Raw genomic sequence first — 19,022 nt, forward strand, 5'->3', positions numbered from 1 at the left:
TTGTGGTTCTCCAAATAGCCTCCTTTGTAGTGGGACCTTGTAATACCGTAATGTGCCTAGCTGGTGATTCCCCGGAGATTATTTGCTGGTGTCAGAGCAAGCTAAAACGGTATGGACTAGTATGTGGCAGAGCGAAGGGGATCAGAGATGTGTGCATTGGTGATCCTGGTCTAACCCAGAACAGGAAAAGGGGCACATAAACATGTGCAAAACGAGTGGATCTAACTAAATGTGGCTAGTAGCTATCTGGAAGATATCCCGGTAGAGCGTTTTTTTTTTTCCTGACAGCTGGCTATCCCAAGTTTCAGTGAGGCTCTCTGTAAAATGGGTTAGGATAGAAAAGCAAGTCCACCGCCCAGAATCTGCATTTGTTTGATGTACCCAGAGGTGAATTGCGGCTGACCAAATGTGCGCCGGACACTCTATTCTCATTTGCTGCTTGGTCAGCTGACCATTGATCCTCGATGTCCTGTCACCGACGCACGTGGCAGAAAAAGTATCTCGTCTGAAGAAGAGGGACCATCACTGGGTTGGAGGGGGAATAACCCATCATGAACCTTCCCAATTCATTTTTGGAGGTTTCCGCTGGAGGGCCACGCTAGTTGCACAGCCTTGAGCGGGGTTGTCTGGATCAGTTTTCTGATCTTCTTTTGAATCAATTACCCCGCCCTTAAGTTTTGCTGTCTGGGCCCTTGGCACCTCATTGCCGAGAAGGTGAGGACAACATTTTCCGAAAAATGACGCCCGTCTCTAAGGAGATATCCCGTCAGAGATCCCATGCCCAATCGCGACCTAACCTTGATCTTGTACTATCTGGATAGCACCAGGGAGAGAGCACCTTCAGACAGTATATAAAGTATGTCGTAGTCTCCTCCTAGATGGGATACTCAGATATTGATTGATTTTTTCATTGGTATGTCGAATGCTATTGATTTCGAACCGAGATGGTAAAATGGTTGCGCAGCCGCAGTAATTTTTTACTACTTCGAGGCCAAGTGGGGTTGGAGGGACAGAGAGTTACATTCTAACCGGTAGGTGGCAGTCGCAACAGCTGTTAGCTCCCAATTGGTTGGCCAATTGAGTTGGTGAAATAACACTCGTATCTTTCCGTAATCTCCCAGCTTACACCCCTGCATAGCACTTTGCGGAAAATCAGTTGAGGTGCTAGACTCTACTGGGCGTTACATGAAGAATGACGACCCTCACTCATTCAATCTCGCTCGAGTAATTTACCTCTCACGCTTGCTCCAAGCTGACACCGTTTTCCAGGCATGGATACTCAGGTAGAAATTTGCGCAGGGCAGGCGTCCGACCTCGCCCAACTATGGCAGCGAGCAGTCGAAGACTATGAGAAAAGAACCAAGAAGAGTCTTCACCTGGCAAAGTTCAGCAACATCGATCAAATTATGAAGGACACGGAAGGCTTGTCGAACGAGTTCAAGGATTTCCGGCATGACCGATCGAAAACAGACAATGTGCGGGCCGCGTTGAAAAACAACCTATTCCTGATCCAGAAGGTTGTCAGTACTGTTGAAGTGGTTGGAGCTGCTGCATCGGTACGTTTCTTATATCAGTATTAACAGCGTGTATGCTGTTTGATTACCGGTTGATAAGTGCTGATGGTGGACAGGCCTTTCCTCCTGCAATGCCGGCCAACTTGATTTTCACGGCCTTTGGGCAGGTCATGCAGGTATGGTTACTCCAAAAGGGAATAGAAGAAATGAATGGGCATTAGATAAATTGAACATTTGTTTGAAAATGACCATTCCTATTAACGGCCCCTCAGTCCTTTGCCACGGTATCTGCCGACTATGACAAGATCATGGGGTTTTTCGACTTCACGCATCGCTTTTTCGACCGGCTCTCTATGATCGAGGAGAAAACCCCACAGCAAAAGCCGTTCCAGCGATGTGTTGCTCGTGTCTTCTCAGGCATGCTGATCATTTGCTCCGTTGCCCAGGAATATGCCGAGAAAAAAAGATTCAGTGAGCAGCTTTCCTTAAATCACGCTCTCTTGGTTTGGGGCGGGGCTCGATGTTGATTCATACTTTTTTTTCATCTAGAGAAGTGGTTTAGCAATTTGGTTGATGGATCGGATGGGGCTCTTTCAGGGGCCATCCAGGAAATGGAGGAAGCCGTGAATGAGCTGACCCAGGCCGTTGGACTGGCCACTCTTCGGACAGTGGAGATCCTGGACGACATTGTTCAAAGAATGAATGGAAACGTCGAGTTCCTCGTCACGAAGGTCACTGTTATCGATGGACGAATGGAGGGCATCAAATCCGATACAGGGACGATCATCGAACAAAACCGGAAGCTGGAATCGAAGCAGGACGCCATGCTCAAGATGCTTGACGAGCAATCTCGGTTATTCAACGACGCGGTTCAAAGTTTCGAGTATATCCAGATGGGGGCCAATTTCGGCCAAAGCTTCCAGACCAGTTTGCTGAAACTGGACGTGGTGCGGCTCCGGCTAACCCGATGGGGTCAATCCGTCGGACTGACGAAAATCGACAACGGTGTGAAACCACTCCAGATGACGAATCTCCCCATTGAAGATAGAGAGCAGGTCCAAGACCTTCTGGGTCAGATTCTGGAGCTCTTTGCGGAAGCCGAGGCGGCTTCGAAGCGATTACAAAGACGCAACCCCACCGTGCCAGTGCTGGACCCTGCTGAAGAGCTAGACAGCGTCTCAGCCTCACTACACCAGAAGATGGAAGAACTCGCTAAGAAGCGGCAGGGCAAGTCCGAGTTAGAGCAGGGCCAATGGACTATCATGTACGAGGAGAAGAAGTTCATCCGGCTGATCGAAGACATTAGCGAATTGGTGGACGGGTTGGTTGATCTTTTCCCGGGAATCCAGGAAGAACAGCGCAAGCTGTGTGAGGAAGAGGTGTCCGGGTTGAATACGAACGAGGGCGTTCTTCCGCTACTGAAAGAGATCGCTGCTGGCCAGGACAAGCTGCTGAGTGACACAGTTGTCAAAGTCATCCAATCGACCACCACCTACACCAACAGTGTGGTGTTCTCGGGGACTAACTCTGGTTTCCAGATAGGAAACAATTCCGGCAAGATTAGTGGTGTTCGCTTTGGCAGTTCCTAATTACTTTTGGCATGTAGTACCAGTTCAACAAAAACAATGCATTCAATATGATTCTTGCTATATGGATTGATCTCTCCTGTTCTAGCCATTGTCTATCACAAAGACAAAGAACCTCGCGAAGTGTAGACTAGATACATCGTCATGGCACACGGCACAGATAATCGCGGAGCCTGGCAGGCAACAGGGAATCCACAGAACGTGCGTCCATGTTCCTCTCGTGCATACAAATATTGGTATCAATCTCCATCTATTACCGTGAACCCTAACAACGAAAGTATTTCTGGTGTCCATAAAAAACGAGAGGCAACTGAGAAAGAGGAAACGGGCCTGGAGCTCCCAAAAATCATATTAAGATGATGAATCGACTGATGTGAACTTTCCACAGCTGCGACAAAAAGGAACGACACATGAAAAGGGCCTTCAGATGCTGACAAGCCGCATCTGACCTGACACTGATAGAACTTGAATCTTCAACAGTCAACCTGCCTGGTTAACTCCACCCCCCTCCACCCCCCCCCCCCCACCCCGACTTCCACCGAGGTAACCCGCCATACCGTCATAGCTGAAGTGTTTCCAAGTATGGTTGTAAACCATGTCGATCAATGTCGAAGCCTGAAACTTGGCCGTTGCTGAATCCAACAGCTATTTGATCACCGTGCGCATCCCATGGACCAGCCTGGGAATCAGGCAATAGCCGGAGGAAGGGCATGGCTCCATAGCATAACCACTCATCTCTGGTATAGAGATTCTGTAACGAATCCGAATCCGCCCTCATTGGCAGCTCGTCCTCTCCTTCTGTTGGGGTACTCTCAAGTGCTATTAGTCCAATGTCTGTTGCAAGGTGTCGGTTGCCTGCTGCGAATTTAATGGTATGCACCTGCTCTGAGGTCTTAATCTCCTTCCATGGCCGGGACGACTTGATATGGCTACCGAAAGTGCGCCCCAGGTATTTTGAGGTTTTGAGGGATTTTGCGATGCTCCAGACCTTGATGGTTTTATTAGCACAGACTGATGCGATATGCTGGCTGTCTGATGAAAAGGCCACTGCAATGATCCAGTCTGGATGGCCTAATAGTGTTGGAAAGGCCACAATATTGATGCTCTCTGAATAGCATGCCAGTGTCTTCTGGAGGTCTCCTGTTGCAGTATTCCAAAGCTTAATGGTTGTATCAGCGGAGGCTGATGCAATAAGTTTGCCGTCAGGTGAGAAGGTCACGGTTTTGACTTCGAGGTCGAAGAGGTCCAATCCCGTCAGGGACCCAACTCTGTTTTTGTGGCCTGCCAGTGCCTTCTGGAGGTCACCTGTGGCAGTATCCCAGAGATTAATGTTGCCGCTCTCGTGGCCTGATGCGATCTGCTTGCCATCAGGTGAGAAGGCCACTGATTTGAATGCGTCGTCGCTCTCGGATGAGTTCTGGATGTCACCTGTGGTAGCATCCCAGAGCTTGAGTGCTTCGTAAGAGCACGAGGCGATCTGCCTGTTGTCTGGTGAGAAGACTAGATCAAAGACTGTGTTTAAATGGCCTGCTAGTGTTTTCTGGAGATCGCCCGTTGCAGCATCCCAAAGCTTAATGGTTTTGTCAGCAGAGCCTGATGCAATCAGCTTGCGGTCTGGTGAGAATGCCACGGTTGCAACACTGCCTGAGTGGCCTACGATCCTCTGAATGGCACCTATGGTGTTGTCCCAACGCTTGATAGTGGTATCAATAGAGCCTGTAACAATCTGCTTGCCGTCTGGTGAGAAGGCCAGAGACATAACTGTCCCTGAGTGGCGTGCTAGTGTCTTCTGAAGATTGCCTGCAGCATCCCAAATATGGATCGTGCCATCTCCAAATCCTGCTGCGACCTGCTTACTGTCGGGTGAGAAGGCTACACTCCGGGCATTAGGGCCTGCTAATGTCGTCTGGAGATCGCCTGTTGCAGCATTCCAAAATTTGATAACGTTATTACAGCCTGATACAATTTGCTTGCCATCTGGTGAGAAGGCGACAGTGTAAACCAGGCTTTTGTGGCCGACCAGTGTTTTCTGAAGGTCACCTGTGGTAGTATCCCAGAGCCTGACTGTGCGGTCAAAAGAGCCTGATACAAGCTGCCTGTTGTCTGGTGAGAAGGCCAGAGCTAATACTGTGTCTGAATGGGCTGTAAGTATCTTCTGGAGGTCCCATGTAGCAGTATCAAAAAGCATGATAACTTGATGATCATGGTACCAACCGACTGCTGCGATCTGCCTGCAATCCGCCGAGAAAGCAACGGCGTAGGGGCTAGCATTGCCCTCTTCTGGTGACTGCAAGTGGGAATTATAGATCTTAGATGTGCCGAAGTGGTCGGCTATCTTCAGACGGTCACCCGTGGTGGTATCCCAAAGCATGAGAGAGCCATCATGAGCGCCTGATATGATCAGCTTGCTATCTGGTAAGAAAGCCATAGCCGTGATTGCATATAAGTGACCTGATAGCGTTTTCTGGAGGCCACCTGTAATAGCATCCCAGAGCTTGATTATGCCATCCTTAGAGGCTGATGCTATCTGCTTGCCGTCAGGTGAGAAGGCGACAGTTTCGACAGTCTCCGAATGGCCTGCTAGTGTCTGTATCATAGGCGTCCAACTGTCCTCCATGGGAGGGGCGTTTCTCAGCCATACAGGAATTTTGTGTAGATTTTCTCTCTTCACAACACTTGATTCAGGACTGAAGATGATGGCAGAGCTGTAGATCTGCAATGGCCAGTGCGACAAAGTGTGGTAGTGTCGCAATAAAAAGCGCATAGCATCCTGCACAAGTGCTAAAGCTAGACAGTCATCCTTTGTCAAGTTGATTAGCAAAGACGTAGACATCAGAGAAATATTAAAAACTCACTTTCAGAATAATTTCCAAGGCTTTCAATGTGTCAATGGCTTTTGGTAGCCTGTCCAATAGGCTCAGGCATTCTAGCCATTCTAACAACTTTGTCTGAAGGAATATGCTAACATGACTCTTGTCGGTGTCGTTGCTAGTATTCTTTAGATGTGACACCCAGAACAGAGCTGAATAGTCCACACGGGACAGTAAGCCATTCCTTGGTCCATTTTCCAAAGTTCTCAAAGAGTCTCTGGTGGCATCAGGCCGCGGCAGTTCGACGAGGTTGGGCTTGAGGCATCCAGATAAATAAGATAGACAACCCAGGACAATTTCTTCATGTCCGAAGCGTTCATACGAGTCGAGTATAGACAGTCCATTCTCTCCGGCCAAGTAGTCTCGAGCTGACTGATGAACAAACTCGATGTTGTCTTCCCGCAACCGGATGAATGAAGCACAGCAATCGACTAATGCTCTAATAGTGTCCTCTTCATCATTTAGGCCAATCACACTAGGAACTTCCTCCACTTTCAAAGGTCGGTATACCGTCATCATGGCCTTAAGCAGTCGCATACACTTCTGTGCTTCAGCCCGCTCACCCTCGTTGAGCTGGTTCAATATCCGTTCATAAAATGGATGTAGACCTGGCGGCAAGCTTTGAATTGTGGACAGAGCCTCATCTCGGTAGACACTCTCAAGTGACTTGCATACCAAACTTACCCATAAAAAGGTACCCTCCGATCTTTCAGTAAGCTCAGTTTCTACTTCGCTCTTCAGAGTCGCTCCATATCTATGCTGGCGACTGAGTTCCTCCACTTTATAAGCGATATAAGCCTTCACAGCCCCAGAAACAGATTGGGAATGGAGCTCTCCATCTAGACTGACTTGCACTTGGTCATGGCCAGCTAATAATACCCGCTCTGCGCTGTCCCATGGTCGGCTTGTCAATATCCATTTGATCTTGGCGGGATGATCCAGTCCCTTTCGGACGATAGATTTGAGGAAGTCAGCCATGCCGTCATCTTGACACTCATCAAGAGCATCAATGACTATATATACCCTTGAGTACTTGCACCGGGCCAACATCTCAAAGAGAATGTTCCACAATGATTGCCACGAGGTAAGATCCTCGCTGAAGCACTCTTTCGTAGTGTCCCAACGGCGACGGAGAGATTCTCCAAGCTCCGTTTGCTGATTCACTAATTGCAGAATCAACCCCTTGAGAATGGCTTCAAGGGTATTGAGCTCATAGTCCGCATTTTGGCAGAAAAAATAAGTCACAATGGTAGTTTCGTCCTGCGCCCGTGCGAGCTCCTCGATAAGACCGATTGACATCATGGTCTTCCCTTTGCCAGCGCCCCCCTTGATCCAAAGCAGACCGACATCGTCTCCATTTTCCCAGTTCTTATATTGCGGGTCTTGAAGAATCCAGTGGATTGACTGGTGAACCAACTTGTCCTTGCTCTCTTTCAACCGATTCTTTACAGCTAGCGAGTCAGGGCAACGCAGAGCATGGAGACAAATTCGATCGATGTCTTCGGTGGTGTACGCTATCAACAACGTTAGCTTCCACTCATTTCATTGGAAATCACATTGAAATTACCCCGCGGAACATGAAATTCGGCTGTGATGGAACCTTGGTTGTTTCCAATCTGGAGTCCATGGTTTGTCGCATTAAAAGTAGTCGAGGCCATCATCAAAGCACCAACTGATGCAATAGATTGTGCTGGAGGGAAGTCCTAGGTCAGTCAGCTGACTGAACGACTGGGCGCAAATCGACCCCACAAATTGTCGGAGCATACAGTGATATTTGAAATCAGTTTTAACTCCATTCTCTCTCTCTATCTCGCTGGCCCCTAAGGAGCACTAGTCTATATTAGGATATCCGTCCGCTAGCCTTGCGAATACTCAGTGTACAGTGATTGGACAAAGTAATTACACCCCTTGGCTCTTCACCGCTAGTACCGCCTTCCTAAAACGCGAAGTATCACAGAAAGAACCATCCTAAAATAGTAGGCGAAGCTGCTTTTTCGGGAGCGAAAGGCTGATTTGTTCCCTAGACCTCTAACATTAGTGCTTTTATATATGCCGTACAGTACGTCCCGAAACTAGAGTCACCACCTCTACTCTTTCTTTATTTCTCAAGCCCTAATGCCAAGCTCCATTAATCTATATCTCGTATAGCTCCGGAATAGTAATGTTCCTGTATTGACATCGATACAATACATTACCGTGATTTGTTAACTTTATCTAGAAATCTTTTTGCGCGATCGATGGTAAGCAGAATATTCTGACGGAAAGCTGGTGTACGAACAATGTATGGTATAAATGACCAATGTTGACAACTCTAACTAACTAAAATGACAAAACCCGCTATTTCAACAATCTGTGCGGACCATGATGACTAACTGTAATATGCACTTTTGTATGGTATGCCTGGTACCCAATGTCACATGATGTTTCCGGTATATTACCTGGTTTCTACCATGTATTCGGACTTGGTATTCGACATATTCGACAAAAATGCAAATATTTGTACCGAAGAAGGAACAGCCTTCACTAGTATAGTTATTTTTACCCAAGAATTCCCAGGTAAAATATACCTACATCTAGTATGCTTCAAGAGTAGGGTTTGGGAAAGAACTTTGGTATGTAAAACGGTGAAACTGAGTTCGAATTCATCCTGCACTGGCGGAAAGTTTCCAATACTATATTCAGAGAGTTGATGCACATGTCCCAACGATTCCGAGAAAAATTGTGGCTCCTGTCATCCACCAACTCGCTACACCAAATGCACCCTGAATGTCCTTCTTCAAAATTCCCCAGAGTATCCCAAACAAAAGACTAGGAGGGAAAAATCCAACGGCTAGAACCAACCAAATCTTTGACCAATCCCAGCCTTCTTCATAATAAATGCCCCACGCTTCTAACAGTTCAAAGGGGTGGGAACAAAGTTCTCCACTCATCTTTTTTGGGAGTTGTTGCAGAATCATTGCAGAACCGGGCCGTATACTGTCAGGATCACTGAACAGGTCCATCATAAGCCGAGGACCAACAGGTGGGGACAGCTTTGAAGGTATTGGCCGACACTCGTACTCTGCGCCCATTGGAGGGACAAGGACAGCTGGGGGTATGCAGTTGCAGGGCTTCCCATTTTCGCAAATCTCGCTGTGACAACGAATATCAATATAGGGATGCCCTCCGTAGGTGAACTGTTTCTCGAAACGTTAGTAATTCTCCGTAACAAGATGTCGTGATCTCGGTAGAAGAATATATATATATATATATATATACCTTCATAAAATGGATACTTTGTATTGATTGTAGAGACCAGTAAGATTCAAATGGGGTTTTATAATCGCGATAGATCCGACGCAGAATGTGGAAAAGCTGTCGGTCATCCATGATATGTGTGATGACCTCTTGATGCAACTTGACTGGATGTCTCCTTCTTTTTGTGCAAGACAATAGATAGAGCGTCCGGGATGATTGATGACCTAACTCGATATCGTTTTGACTGACACTGCTTTTGGCAGTGGTAGGTATTTCAAGAGATTGGTCAGTAATATCACCAGAAACAGAAGTTTGTCCCTGTGATGATGATGTGGCATTCGGATTTTGAAAAAGGGAAAGAGGAGAAAATGTTCGGCTTCGGCCGCCTTCAGATGCGGTCTTCGGTCGATATATAGATGTATCTAAATATTCTTGCAGGGCCTGGATAGCGCCTGGCTCATATTCAATGTAGTCATCAAAAGACTCCTTGCCGTTTCGCTGCGTGTGATGATTAAGAGATAAGTTTTCTATGAGACGACATACAATCTGCTTGGAAACTTACATTCATCCATCTAAATCGCTGATGAAGTTGCGGTATGCTCCCTTCTCGTAAGCCGACATCAGAGAGGAGGCCATACATCTTCCTGTACCAATTTTCTCTTACACAGGACCTAGAATTTGACATCGGTGCTAATTCCGAAGTATATTCATTTATAGGACCATATGGGGCTTTAGGGAAATGTTTCCCTGCAGTAGTTGACGCAAGATGACTGGAACTGCCGCTGTCGAAAATCATCTTAACTATAGCCTGATTTCCGTTCTCGGCGGCCCATGAAAGGGGAGTGCGGCCATACTCATCTTTGTCACTCGAGTTAATATCAATGTTGTCTGATCTCAATTCCCGGTCCTCTTTAAGCCACTGCTCGTTTTTCAAGATACCCTAAGCATCCAATGTATTGTCAGATTAGAGATTATTCTCCGAAATCAATATTCCAACAAGACACTCCCCAAGGATTCCTTCCCAATTAACCTAGGGGTGAATCTCCTAGAATAGTTGTCCTAAGTCCTTCCCTATACCACGAAGGAGCTCGCCTTTCCCCCCTAGGTGGTAGGGTGCATAGGGTGAAATGTTGTAAACTTTGCCACAGTAGGATGTCTAAGCATCTCGGCCCTTACGTCCGTGATTTTCCTTCAGCATGGACGGGGTAACGTGCAATAGACCTAGTGGAATGTTTGTGCCGCGAAGCTGGTTCTTCGGGTTTGCAGCTAGTGCTACCCAGTCGAGAGGCGAGAAGTCAGGCTCAAGTACCACTTTTTTAGAGCGCTGGAGAGTCAAAAGAACGAGGCTTAGACGAGCTGCGAGGGGGGTATCGATAAAGAAAATAGCCTGTTGGTGTGATCACTATACCTGCTCCTATCCACCCATTCCGAAGCAATACAGAAAGGTAAGAAGGGAGAAGAGTGCGCGCCCAGATAAATCTCTACAATTAGAGTCGTAATCACGCAGATCCGCTGTCGATATGGTTCGTGCGTCGATAGAAATGGAATGGATCTATACAGCCGCGGACATAACGTTCAATAGATCGAAGCAGTCTTTGCTTTGTGTATGGGCCACTCAATATGCTTATAGTAATAAACAATTTAAATGTAATAAATCAACCTTTGAGGCATCAATCGAGCTCTGTTACGCACGGCAAGCCTTAACGAGGGTTCAGGGTAAATGAAATCTACTACTACGACACTGTAATCAGTTCACTATTTTACTCAATGCTCGTCAATTTAAATCCTTGCATACACGGAGTCTTGGCCTCTTTAATAATTTCAGGGCCTTCGCGAGCGTCTTGCAGTTTGTTAGCTCCTATATATTATGACTATCCCTACTAGACCTCCGCAGAGCCCATAAAGCCCAAAGCCCAGCCCAACCCAACCTGTAAATGGGTTGGGTTTTTGGCCCGGTCCTTAGGCCCATCGATGGGCTATAAGCTTATACCTCGAGCCCACTGTGGGTTAATGGGGGCCTAAATGGGCCCTAAACAATACCGAGAATTTGGATAGATAAGTTGAACCCCCCTTTTAGGATTAATTAAACTACCTCTATTTTAGGTCCATTTCTTACCCTAATCCCTAAGGTAATATTTTATAATAATTAAGAATTAATTACTAGTATTCTCTCTATATCACGTAAAAAGACGTGATAAAACGCGTTAATTAAGAAATTTTTTAAATTATAGAGGTTTACTAGAAAGTAGTGGTAATTCCTTATAAAACCTAGATATATATCTAGTCCCATTTACGGGCTTTGCGGAGGTCTAATCCCTACACAGTACTGATATAGTACGTCCTGTAACTGGTGTCACCACCTACACTCTTCGATTGTTTCTCGAGCCCTAATTGCCAAGACACGCTAGTACATATTGGAATTATTACGGAGTGCCCGTGTCAATGAAATTTGTATCGTATGATATAGAGTTTTCTCTTTCTTTGGCCGGCAGAATATTATGTAATTTAAATGGCCCAGGGCGGGGGTTGTAATTATTTATGTCCAATCATTCTACACTGAGAATTTTCAAGGCTAGCGGACAGATATTCTAATACAAATTAGTGCTCCTTAGGTGGGCGAGCGAGATAAAGAGAGAGAGAATGGAGTTAAAACTGATTTCAAATATCACTGTACGGACGTCCCCTTCCTCCTGCCCTGGGCCCCGGGGTTGACCTTGCTTAGGTATCACTTAGTAAGTAGAGTATATTGCCATAGTTAGTTACTAAATGCAAATTTTGGTCACAGTATATCAACAACGAGAAGTTGGTTAACTTAACGAAAATAAGGGACTTCCCATCTTATCAACCTGACTGGGAGCTTATTGCAACTACATTCTTCATGACCTATACTTAGAAAGTATAGCATCTCTCTCCGTGCTTCTTGGACGAAGCCTATTATACTTTGAATCATCTCACATGGTAGAGCTCAAGCGAACTTTCTCGATAGAGAATGCAGCTGTCCTTTGTCTGCTTCCTTCTCGCGCCTGCTCATGATTTCTTAAAAGAGCGCACTCGCTGTGCCCGTTATTTTTCTTTTTTCTTTTTTCTTTTTCTGGAAAGAGCTAAACCGTGAAGCCGCGGAGTTAGAAGCCAGGTGAGAGCTGCAAACACTTGGAATGTACGCTTTCTAGAAAATCATGAGTGGCACACGGAAGTGGAAGTCAGGTGAGAGCATGGAGTAAGCATACACGCTTTCAAGAAACCTGGAGGAGGTACAAAAGAGACAAGAGGCTGAAGTCATGCACGTAATGCAATTTAGCCTGCATCTTTCAATCACCCCTTCAAATTCTCATATTTCTTCGCTCTCCTGCTCGTCCTTTCTCACCACCCTTCCCCTATGCATGCGTTGTTGGTGAGACACCTTGCTACTGATCTAGTTCATCGTCCTCCCACCGTATTTGCCTCCGAAGCAAAATAGCCGATCCTTTTCGGTCTCTACCCGAGGACTTGAGTGCGCTCTGCGCTGCGTTCCTTCGCTTGGCCTCGTTTCGGCTCGCTTTTCCTCAGTGCGGTTGAGATGCGGTTTTTTACCCTTGATCCACAACCCCACACGTCAATCGATCAGTCGATCGTCAAACCTTGCCTCCAGGTGTTTTCACACTTCGCTTCTGGACCATCGCAGTTGTACAGGAGATTTAAATCTGCCCCAGGGGCGCAAGGGTGTTGGCAGCCTTGGATGATGATGTTCGCATCATGGAACTGAGCAAGACCGGGATACTGCTGCGATGATTAGTGACGCTGTTATTCAGGAAGTGGCTCCTGTGAGCAGGATCGACGAAACGCAAATTGTCGCATGACGAAGACATCTCTTCTGAGCTCAGACGATGTGAGCGACTGACCAAAGGAGCTAGAACTTTGCGAAGATGTTCAATGTATTGATTTGTTGTAGACTTACAACGAATAAACATGGTCCACCCTACGAAGGGTCTCTCGTGAGAAGCAGAGCTGCCTGTGATGGCTTGGAAAAAGGGGAGGCCGTGGCCCGTCTCAGGACAGATCGTATCTGGAGCAGCAAGTCTACCTGGGATAGCTTGCAGGAGGGGGAGACGCGGTCTATATCAGATAGGGCTGCTGTCAAGGTATGTACTAGCATTGCGTATACGGACCAAAATCACGCAGCAACTCTTCTTCCAAGACACCTACAGAATATAACAGGGAAAATGAAGACTATTGACACATGTATATGTACAGCCTGGCCGGTAGTATCTTCCTTTTGAAATCCTCATTGCGTGGTTTTGACGGTTGTGCCTTCCCCTGTCTTCTCGAAGTCTCGGTCTGTAATCAACCTTGGTGTTGGGTAATAGGAGCCATAACGGCCCAGCTTCCTTTCCCTAGCGGAAGACTCTGCAACATACCAATTGTGAAGTAAGAAAAGCCCAAGATCTGGAATGATCTGCCCGGATATGAATGCCCAGGCATAAATCTGCGTCGCACATCTTACTATATTCGCGTGCCTTTCTCGTCAAACTTGTTTTGCGACGGCATTGTTTGACGTATCAATCTTGCCTTGGGTGGGGGGGGGAGTAATTAGATCGAGTTGATTGGGCAAAAGACTATGATATTCCTCATGAGAACATCATGGCCTTTTAGGCGTTGATCAATACATAGGCGCTAAGACGGTGCGTAGTTGAGGGCTCGAGGCTCCTCCAGGTGATGTTAATAGTACTTGGTGCTGCATCTGGATGTCTTCGATCCTTTATAAGGGCGTTTCTCTCCCCTCTTACGGGAACAGTGCCGCCTCCTTCATAAGCACGAGACTTCCTGCTTATTACTATATCCCACCACATATACATGAAAGGAGTAAGGTGTTAAATTCATGGCTCTAAAGGTCTTATATACAGGCTATTCAGGCTATTCATTAGCCTCAGTTGTCCTTGTCCAAGCCTACAAGTTCTGAAGAGCGCTCCCAAAGCTCCGCCTCCTTTTGCTCATCGTAGGCCCATGGTGCGTATCCCAACCCCAGAAGGCCCGTCTCTGGGATGTGAGGCCCAGCGATTTGGCAATCTTCTAGGAATTTCCCCCCCTTGCCATGCAAAACTTTTGCAACGGCTGCCCAGACTGTCGTCGCGGCGCCTTGCTCGGGGCTCTTCCAAATGCGCGCAAATGACTCATCTTTTGCCCAACCCTCCATGACCTCTTTTGGAAGATGCTGTTGCAGGCCAGTTGCAATACCCCCGGGATGCAGACTGAAGGCATGAAGGCCGCTAGATCCATACCGACGTTCAACTTCGTTGGCGGTCCAGATCATAGCCGTCTTGCTCTGTCCGTATGCTTTCCAAGGTTCGTATTCACCGTCGAGGTCAAGGTTCTCTAAATGAACAGTTGACATACGGTGCCCACTAGAGGAGACGAAAACAACACGCGACGGAAAGTTTGGGGTAGATGAGCCGAGTAAGGTAGGTTTCAGCAGATGGAATAGCAGGAAATGCGCCAAATGATTGACACCTAGTTGCATTTCGAACCCATCTACTGTTCGGCTCTCGGGTGTCGCCATGACTCCAGCGTTCATGATGAGAACATGCAGTTTCTGGCTCTGCGACAGGAATTCGGCAGCACAGGCACGAATGCTGGCTAGAGAGCTGAGATCAAGCACTAGAAGTTGTACTTGATTTGATTCCAGAAGATCACCCAGTGCCGCCTTAGCCTTCTGGGTATCTCGGGCAGTGACGAAGATCCTGGCACCTGTCTTGGACAGAGCGCGCGCGGTCTCAATTCCTATACCGGAGGAGCATCCCGTGATGAGGAAAACTTTGTCGGCAAATTTCCCTTCAAGTCCCTCGTCCTCGATGATTTGCAAGGCGGTAGGACGACTGTCCCCAGGGCCATTAGGGGCTTCGTGAGATGCGGCGTATTTGGTTGCCATTGTGATGGTTGTCTTGAAGGTATAGATATAGTACTGTGGATAGTGAAGAGGAATAGGCGATTGATACCACTAGTGAATTGATGGAATTGGAAGGGTTTATATAGTTTTCTTCTTCCATTTTTATCGGAGATAAGTTCTCCAAAGTCCATCACAGCTACATTAGTGAAAGAACAGAGTTGTTGAGTCCCACCTTCCAATGTTCCAGTAGGAGCGTCATCTGTTCTGCTCTATAGCCGCATCGCCTGTCTATTGCGGGAAATCACTGCAGTTTCGGATGCTAATGGCGGCTGGTCCCTTAAATCCGAGATCGTGCATTAGACCTAAACAAGTCCCATGGAACCAGCAATATTTGGCCCCAGGCCCCATATTTACATAATACTAATGCTCTTAACTAACTAGGGGATAGTTAACCTTGGAAGCCAGAAACTGACATAAAATGGTACCCCTAAGTTAAGTTAGTTATCGAAATTGGGTGGTGTCCCTATCAATTCCCTCTGAGGCTATATTATGCACATAAAACTAACTTTGGTGGCTGAACCAAAACCACGGGACTAAACTAATTAGGCTACTTGCTGACAGGACAAAATCCCCCAATCCTAAGTCCTGCCTGACATACGCTAACCTAATTAAATAATTTTGTGGCTGGGTGCCTGATTGCACACCCAGGCCGTGACGCTATTGTGTATGTGTGATATGTGTTGTGTGAAAGTAGTTGTACAAGCTTGGAGGGTATATGTAGAACAAAAGGGAAGAAAGGCATAAGCAGGTATTTTTGAGCAGAGCTATAAGTGAAGGATACAGTAACCAAGTTGGATTGGCCAGGCATATAAACGGATCAAATCATCACAGGGTCCATTCTTGGTTGATCACGAGCCCATTTTCTGAATTTCAAGCGATCATACTAGCGCCGAGTGGCAACCAGGAAGACTCAAATGCTAGTGCCTCTAGCTTTATATACAGCTATAGTATACATTAAGCCCTACTGGGTGGTTCATCTGGGTGTGTCTGTGGAGGGTCGAGTGCATAATCCATCGGGCAAGGGATGGGATATGGTCGTTATGCAACTTTTATGAATTACCCACATCGTCGCCTGGCTTTATGCTTAATATCATAGTATGGCCTGTCAGGAGGGTTTCCACTCGTGTATGTAATCTTGTTTTCCCGCATAAATTTATGTCTCGTACCTTGACGCCCAAATTCGGACAGTTGACACGGTTGAATGAGAGAGGCCGACTGGGCCTGGGGTATAAAAGCCGTGCCTTTCCCGGTTAACATTAGCCCCAGAATTCTGAATGATTTGAATTTTCAATGGCATCCACTCCAAGACCCAATCCTAACGCCGTCCGCAGTTTCGTAAAACATCGTGTGGCCCTCGTCACCGGCGCTGCTCGAGGCATCGGCTTCGCAACAGCTGCTCTCCTTGCGCAACACGGTGCACGTGTCGTACTCGTGGATCTACATGAAGAAGAATCGAAGAAAGCATGTGCGGAAATTGGCCAGAAGGCGTCATGGCAAGTCTGCGATGTCACAAGCAGGTTGCATTGTTCGACAAACATCAAGAAAACAGTCGGATCTATTAGCATGCTGGTCTGCAATGCGGCTGTCAACCCCGAAGTCGCTCTCTTGCAGACTCTCGGCAAGGAAAAGTATGTGCAGTCGAACTCGCAAGTCCGATACAATTACCTGGCGGATGAACGCCTGCGAGATGATACTCCCAAACGACCCTCGACCAAACTCATAGATATCAACGCCAACTCCGTCATATTTGGATTGAAATTTGGCATCCACCACACGAAACAATATGGTGTAGGTTCTATCGTTGGTCACTGCATCCGCCGCGTCCTACCTTCCGGTGTCCTCGCAGCCGCTGTATGTGGCAAGCAATCACGCCGTGCTGGGACTATGTCGGGCTACGTCGCAAATCAGCGAGGTGATCGATATCATATCCTTTAATATTAGATTTACCGAGAAGTTGCTTGATCTACATCATGGGAGGGATTAAACAGGAATTGACTCATTAGGTTTGGAACAGTAATAATACATAAACGCACGAGTCAATTCAAGATTAATCAGACTTCTCAGTATTTGTAAATATATATACAGGAATAATTAAAGTGGAAAAGGCTGTCCTTTCCATTGGCGAGTGCCCCCTTGTTGACTCGATATCCGCTTATATTCGACTGTTACGTTCTCGCGAGGGAAAAGCAAATAGGACACTTCCAGGTCCTGAACCTTCGGCTGCCGGTAAGGCAAACTCAGGATAGCCATGTGGTATCACGTATCGCTCTTCGTCACTTAGCTACGGCTTGTCGGACTGTTCCCAGATATTTGTCGTCTCCCTGTTCGCGATATCGCATGCTCGTTTGATTTCTTCACGCTCAGTGGCAGCATATTGTCGTTGCTTTTTGATTTCCGAGCCATTTTCACCTCAGGCAGACACGGTTTCTACTTCTTCGTCTGATCTTTTCCCGTAATTTAGGCTCCCAGGTTGAAAATGCTCGTCGCCGGAATCAAAGTCAGGGCGCGCACGTGTGTCAACGTGATCGGGACGTGCTGGTAGAGCTTGTTGGGACACCTTACTTGGCCTTGGGAGTAACCAGTGAAGCTCAACTTTCATCGTGGCCTTTATATCATTCTCGAATCATTGATATGAGAGAAAACTGAAGCAATGCCATCGTTTGGAGACCTATCAACCGGACCAATCGGTGCTATCGTGATGCTAGTTTAGCACTCTTGGTGCCTTGGCTAATCCCCAGCAGGCGTATGTCCCATCTCTTAGTATGGTTCAGGATCGATGATTTCGCGGTCGCAGAAATATGCCTGAGAATAGTTAGCTTATCATGATCAGTATGGATGGATCCGACCACTTACATAAGGTGGCATCACCATCAATGAGCCTCCTCCGGTATATAAGTCCAGGTTACCAACAACTTTGCCATTTCTCTTCTTCGTGTTAGCATAGGTAAACAGGATCTGGATATAAAGGGGGACTTGTTTATGTTCTTACCTGAGGCACGAAAATTGACCTCCAGTTCCTTGATATCGCTGTGCCATAAAGGCCTCATAGTCAAGTGGTTCGCCAGAAACACTTTACAATATGTTTCATGTGCCGGGGTATTAAGGAAATCTGTCTCATTCTCCGGCTTCTTCCGGATATGAATACGGCGAGCCCACACACTACATAGTTCATGTAGCCCCCGGGAACGCGGTTATCACTGCCTTGCTATCCTCGTATACTCAGGTGGTAGACAGGGAAAGCCGGCGACGAGGAATCTCACGAACTTTGTCCGCGGGTCTTGTAGATCAAGGGGGGAGTGGATGAGAGAAAGAAATATAAGAAAGGAAACAGACAATATACTAACTGGAGGTAAGTGCGGATATATATAACTATGTCAAGGTACTTTCCTTACGATAAATGGAAGGAACCAATAATCTTTTTCTACACGTTAAGTAAGATCAAAAACACCCCCTATCATGTGAGTAGTAACTATATAAACCCACATGACATGCAGATGTGCTTTTCAACGGGGCTGCAGGACGCACTAAGACCGCCACCATGCAGGTCTATTCAAATGTGAAATACTTTGTTTTCCTTCACCAGACACTTCATCGACGTCCCTTCAACAGCCCGGCCGGGCTAGCTCAATCGGTAGAGCGTAAGACTCTTAATCTTAAGGCTGCGGGTTCGACCCCCGCGTTCGGCTATTCCTAAAAACCAAACCTGAGATTTCTTTTTTGCTCTTTTCTTTTTTTTTTGCTCATATATATAATATAGTCCCAAAGTGATGGGGGATTTTATTAGGCATAGAAAATGGTGTCTAAATATAGAGTTTTGGGATTTTCTTTTGGGATGTATTTTTAGATGTCTTCTTGCAAAGAGGTAAAACACATAAACTGTTGCAGAGAAGAATTC

General features: G+C 46.7%; 5 protein-coding genes across 5 annotated transcripts; 2 read left to right on the forward strand and 3 right to left on the reverse strand.

Annotated features, from left to right (window-relative positions):
- Window positions 1–1,271: 1,271 nt before the first annotated feature.
- On the forward strand, window positions 1,272–3,103 carry N7537_010792 (uncharacterized protein; the record flags this gene model as incomplete). The annotated part of the gene is made up of 4 exons (XM_056901846.1): window positions 1,272–1,556; window positions 1,631–1,690; window positions 1,787–1,985; window positions 2,064–3,103. The coding sequence occupies 4 exons, from the start codon at window positions 1,272–1,274 to the stop codon at window positions 3,101–3,103; spliced, it is 1,584 nt and encodes a 527-aa protein (XP_056747133.1).
- Window positions 3,104–3,659: 556 nt separating this feature from the next.
- On the reverse strand, window positions 3,660–7,766 carry N7537_010793 (uncharacterized protein; the record flags this gene model as incomplete). Its single annotated transcript, XM_056901847.1, has 4 exons — window positions 3,660–5,900; window positions 5,956–7,484; window positions 7,538–7,673; window positions 7,737–7,766. The coding sequence occupies 4 exons, from the start codon at window positions 7,764–7,766 to the stop codon at window positions 3,660–3,662; spliced, it is 3,936 nt and encodes a 1,311-aa protein (XP_056747134.1).
- Window positions 7,767–14,110: 6,344 nt separating this feature from the next.
- N7537_010794 (uncharacterized protein) lies at window positions 14,111–15,109 on the reverse strand (the record flags this gene model as incomplete). Its single annotated transcript, XM_056901848.1, has 1 exon — window positions 14,111–15,109. The coding sequence occupies one exon, from the start codon at window positions 15,107–15,109 to the stop codon at window positions 14,111–14,113; it is 999 nt and encodes a 332-aa protein (XP_056747135.1).
- A 1,308-nt stretch (window positions 15,110–16,417) lies between these two features.
- N7537_010795 (uncharacterized protein) lies at window positions 16,418–17,062 on the forward strand (the record flags this gene model as incomplete). The annotated part of the gene is made up of 1 exon (XM_056901849.1): window positions 16,418–17,062. The coding sequence occupies one exon, from the start codon at window positions 16,418–16,420 to the stop codon at window positions 17,060–17,062; it is 645 nt and encodes a 214-aa protein (XP_056747136.1).
- Window positions 17,063–17,884: 822 nt separating this feature from the next.
- N7537_010796 (uncharacterized protein) lies at window positions 17,885–18,174 on the reverse strand (the record flags this gene model as incomplete). The annotated part of the gene is made up of 3 exons (XM_056901850.1): window positions 17,885–17,929; window positions 17,981–18,082; window positions 18,136–18,174. The coding sequence occupies 3 exons, from the start codon at window positions 18,172–18,174 to the stop codon at window positions 17,885–17,887; spliced, it is 186 nt and encodes a 61-aa protein (XP_056747137.1).
- Window positions 18,175–19,022: the final 848 nt, after the last annotated feature.

Source organism: Penicillium hordei, assembly GCF_028827395.1.
Source record: "Penicillium hordei strain IBT 12815 chromosome Unknown utg000006l_segment0_segment0, whole genome shotgun sequence".
Lineage (NCBI taxonomy): Eukaryota > Fungi > Ascomycota > Eurotiomycetes > Eurotiales > Aspergillaceae > Penicillium > Penicillium hordei.